Source organism: Solanum dulcamara, chromosome 1, assembly GCF_947179165.1.
Source record: "Solanum dulcamara chromosome 1, daSolDulc1.2, whole genome shotgun sequence".
NCBI classification, from domain to species: Eukaryota; Viridiplantae; Streptophyta; class Magnoliopsida; order Solanales; family Solanaceae; genus Solanum; species Solanum dulcamara.
Window position 1 is genome coordinate 17,748,542 of NC_077237.1, and position 5,296 is coordinate 17,753,837.

A 5,296-nucleotide genomic window follows, 5' to 3' on the forward strand; every position below is an offset into this window, starting at 1 on the left:
AGCCATAACTGCTTAAGCAACTGCAATTCGTATGGCATTGGAGAATGCAAGAGATACGGGTTGGAAAAAGGTACAAATCTTATCAGATGCGAAAAATGTGATGAATATAATATTCCAAAGAAATATTGTTTCATGAGAGATACAGACTACTTGTGAAGACATTTGAAAACTTATGAGGATCTTTGAAGAGGTTAATGTGGTGCATATTCCAAAATCTTGAAATATAGTAGCACATAACTTAACAAAGTTTTTATTTCGTTATTATATAAAGCGGTTTGACTTTCTAATTTTCCTAAATGAATCGTAAGTGATGCTATCGCATCCTTTAACTCTTTAAACATCTTAGCTTAGTAATATAAATATGTTGGTTGTCAAAACAAATCACTTCAAAGTCAATTGTAACGACGCCAATAATATTAAAATCCCTATCATTATCTTTCATTTATTTTTTCATATTCCTACAACTCTCTGAAATTATTCACGCCATGTCATTTCCCGGCGACTTACGTCACACAATCAGAGATGATCCTAGGGTTCCACTTCTCAACCTCTCCGCCGTCCAAACCCGAATGGATTCCCTCCAGAAATTTCTCTCAGATTCGGTAAACTCCAATACTTTACTTGGTCAACAACAGATGAACATGGTTTCCGATGAAATCACCTCCGCAATCCATCAGATTATTGTCAACGGCGCCGCTCTACTCTCCTCTACCCAATTAACAGATCCTACGCCGCCGTCGGAATCGAAAATCAATCTGAAATCGAATCACAAGAGAACGTTTCCGGAATTTGATCGGAGTGATTTTGAGTCGAAGGTGGAGGTTTTAGACGAAGAAGAAGAAAACGGCGGCGGCGGCGATTGGGAGATTATTGAGCTGGATGCGGTGGAGCTATTGGCGGAGCATATCCACTTTTGTGATTTCTGCGGAAAAGGATTCAAACGAGATGCGAATTTGCGGATGCATATGAGAGCTCATGGAAATCAGTACAAAACACCAGAAGCATTAGCAAAACCCGATAAATGCATCGAATCATCGATTTCGAATAAGAGAAGAAGGTTTTCATGCCCTTTCATCGGTTGTACTCGCAACAAAACGCACAACAAATTTCGACCATTGAAATCTGCGATTTGCGTTAAGAATCACTTCAAGAGAAGTCATTGTCCCAAGATGTACTCATGTACCCGTTGCAATAAGAAGAGTTTCTCCGTCCTTGCAGATTTGAAAAGCCATTTGAAACACTGTGGAGAGACAAAATGGAAGTGTTCTTGTGGGACGAGCTTTTCCAGAAAGGACAAATTGTTTGGTCACATGGCGTTGTTCGAGGGCCACATGCCGGCGATTGAAGCTGCGCCGGCGCCGGCGTTTGAAAATGAGGATGATGTGAGAATGGATATCAAAACCGGGTCGGGTAATGGATTGTTGGATATTAGAACCGGGTCGGATAATGGCTTTTTGGATAGGTTAATGCTTGATGAGTTTGAATCTATTGACAGTTATTGCTTCCAAGATTTACTCGGATCTTCTTCTCCAAATGGTTTAAATACAGTTTCAGATACTACTGGATGGTTCGTTTAGCTTTTAACTACGGAGATAATTGATGTTGTGCCTATATATGTACTAATTTGTTGTTTCAGAGTACATATTTGGTATTCTTCTATCTAATAAAAGAGAAATGATATTTTGATTTCTGTTTTAACTTTATATTTGCTTAAACGTAGATGTAGAATCAGCATTAAAATCCAAAATGTTATTACAGGAATATTTGAGGAACATAATGGAGAATTCTTAATGTCTTATGTTTTGATCTCCATAATGTGATTGAATATTTGGCAACAGCTTCTTTAGAAGGGACCAAAGAAGAGTTTTTAGCTAAAAACATTTCTTAACAATGTCACAAACTTAAGTTATATTCTTGTGTTATAAAAATGAACAAAAAACATCTCTTATCTATGTCAAAAATTGCAATATTCATCCTTCTGGCAAAAACTAACGGTTATGGTCTAAAAGTTAGCATTTTGGCCTGATAACTTGGATTCAAGAAAAGACAAAATTTAAAGTTGAATAAACAACATAAAATACTACATACAACTTGCTTAGTTTTGTCATCTACCAATCAATTGATTCAAATCCAATTTGTCAAATGCACACTTAAGCCAAAAAAGAAAAAAAATATATCAAGGAATAAAGTCTTAATAGATATGAACAAAACAATCAAAGCTACAATGAAGCATTGAAATAAAAGAACTCACGGTAATAAATATAATGGAAAACTTATTTTTTTTTAAAAACTGTATATTGACCAAGTAAATCATTCTTTTTATGCAATTGTTGAAGCATTCATATCATAAAGAGTTAGGTTGAAAGATTATACAGAAATGGAGTTTCTTGTACTAAGAATTTCCACTGAAGTCTTTACTTCCGCTTAATCCTCTGTTGTCTTTCTTCATCCGACCCGTTTCCATTTCCGTTGTCTGTTGGCCTTCGCTACTTGATCCAAACGGGTTTAGCCCATATTCACTCGTCAGATTACTGTACTGATCATTGTGGCATAAAAGTCGTCACGCGCCGATCACAAGGTTGAGGAGGAAAGGTACAGGAAATAGAGCGGGAGGAGGGAGGAAGAAAAATGACCATAGCCGTTGTTTTTTGCCAAAAACTAACAGAAGGATGAATATTATAATTTTTGACATAGATAAGGGATATTTTTTGTTCACTTTTATAACACAATAATGTACCTTAAGTTTGTCTCATAGTTAAGGGATGTTTTTAGCCAAAAACTCGACCAAAGAACATAAAAAGGAAATGAAAAAAGAAGAAGAGAAATTCCTTTGTTTTCCTTCTTAGATTCTGTGAGAAAGGGAATTTGTACATATGAGTAGGGTGAGCATGGTATAGTATGGTACGGTATTTGAAATTTTGGTATTTGGTTTTTAAAATTATTATAACATTATCATACCAATTTATTTTGGTATGGTTCGGTATTTTGAAGTTCGATTTTGATACTAACATATTGCATATGTAGAAATATATATTCAAAAGAAAGTACAAACAACTCATTTTGTTAAACAATTACATTTAAAATACATTTCAATCAAAATAGAGTAGTCAAAGTTTCAACTTCTAAACATTCATTTTATACTAACACTAGGTTGCATATGTGTTGTTATTTTAATAATAATAATATATATATATATATATATATATATATATATATATATATATATATATATATATGTTATTTATGTAATTATATATTTCAGTATGGTATTCGATATTTCGGTATGTTATTTCTAAATACCAAATACCGAACCGAATACCAAAAAACTTTAAAATGTATACCATATATCATACCGAATACCATAATACCAAACCATGGTATCAAAAAAATTGGTATATACCATACCATGCCCACCCATACATATGAGTTTCCAAGTTTAAACTCACATCTTGCGGAATAGTTTTTTTTATTGTAAAAAAATAAATTGGGAGTCAAGGAGGGGGATTAGGGAATTGAACCTCAATGAGTACTGTGTTCAATAAGAATAGTAGAAGAACAAAGAGAATTGTAAAAATAAAAATACTAAATATATTAAATAAATATTTGAGACCACATAATTCATCGTGTGTCCTTATAAAATTTAATTTCATAATTATACTTGAGGTTATAAATTATTTTCTCCCATGATAAAACAGATATGCCTATTTAAGATTAACACACTTATATTCAACGAACTCAAAGAGTTAGTCTTCAAAACACACTTATATTCGAATTTTAGTTTGTAAGAAAGTATATAGAAGATGCAGAATTTTCGATGCCAGAAAACTGAGGTAATCCTCTACACTTATAGCCAAACTTCTTGGTTGAACTAGTGCGAAAAACACCTATTCTGAACAGGTATGTCCTGTAAGAAGGATATACCTAATCTGAACAGGTTTGGTATCTGTTCGGAAGGAGCGTGTCTTTCCGAATTTCACTCAGGAATTATTTCGTGAATCAAATTAATAACTAAGGAAACGAAATTACTAGGGAAATGAAAAATATATTTTGTCCAAAAACTTTATCAATCAATCAGTTGTCGAAGTCGAGCGATGATGTAACATGGAGAGGCACTCTCTTCTTAATTCTTTAGGAGTTAAAGCAAGTATCTCTTTATATAAGGACAAATCTTTTCCTCTATTCTAGCAATAAAGGAGGGGTAATTTTTTATTTTTCCTTCACTTAATTCTCCACATTTTTCAATTCAAATTACAACCGTATTTCTCAATTCACATCTTACACAAACCCAACAAACCTCACTAATAAAGCAAAAGTTTAAATAGTCTACCAACTGATTTACTAAAATTCTCCATATCTTACAGAATATGCTATACAATGAATTTAATATTTTTTGTGTGGTTTCAAATATTGTTTAATAATTTTTAAAAATAAAGTTAACACACATTTAATATATATATATATATATATATATGTAACACCTCAAAATATTCTAATTTATGTCAGTCCATAAAGTGCAGCTAAAGACTTCATATTTTGTTGAAGTCTAACTTTTACCGATGCCATATACGGATCGTAGAAGTTTCCACCGGCCGTAGATGAGCTCGTGGAATCAAACCTCAAAATACCTCCTAAGGGGTTGAGATCTATGGACCTAGTTACGGACCGTAGAAGCCACTACAGGCCGTAGACCTGATCCGTAGATCAAATCCTAAGACTTGAAATTTTTAAGTAGGTAGGAAGAACTTGTATAGGACCCGTAGATGGATCTGCGGATCATAGAAGTTCCTATACAGCCAACTTCAGAGAACCCTCGCTTAGTATTTTTCCTATGACTTGGCAGAACGGTCTATAGAAAAGGTCTACGACTCATAAAAGGGTCTGCAGACTCCAACTTTAGAAATCTCTCGAATTTCAAAGGTACTTTCTATGGGAGGTCTTCTACAGTCCATAGAAGTTTTTACGGTCCGTAGGTCAATCCGTATATGTCCTTAGTCAATTTTAATGAGGGTTATTTTCATCTTTTCTCCATCCTTTTCCAGTCCAAGCCTCGATATTTTGAGACATATTTAAGTCCCTTATCAATGTCATTCGATCATTTTCTCCTCATAATCACTCAAGACTTAGAGCAAGGTTTCAAGAGAAGAAAAGTTAGGGTTTCAAGAGTATTCTTCGATTTCTTCAAGAACATTGTTCTTCTACGTATGTAAGGCTACTCATAGTATTGGACTAAGTTCGTCCTCACGCCCTACATCTAAATTCAGTTACTAAGAGATTTATGTAGGGTTCTAGCCGAAGT

The 5,296-nt window shown here is 33.9% G+C and overlaps 1 protein-coding gene across 1 annotated transcript; it reads left to right on the forward strand.

Annotated features, from left to right (window-relative positions):
- Positions 1-317: 317 nt before the first annotated feature.
- LOC129887470 (protein SENSITIVE TO PROTON RHIZOTOXICITY 1-like) lies at positions 318-1,686 on the forward strand. Its single transcript, XM_055962582.1, has one exon. It carries the CDS (start codon positions 486-488, stop codon positions 1,575-1,577), a length of 1,092 nt encoding a protein of 363 aa, XP_055818557.1. The 5' UTR covers positions 318-485; the 3' UTR covers positions 1,578-1,686.
- Positions 1,687-5,296: the final 3,610 nt, after the last annotated feature.

What these genes read in the sequence shown, in the direction of transcription:
- LOC129887470 (XM_055962582.1), top strand. Translation starts at nt 486, where the DNA reads ATGTCATTTCCCGGCGACTTACGTCACACAATCAGAGATGATCCTAGG.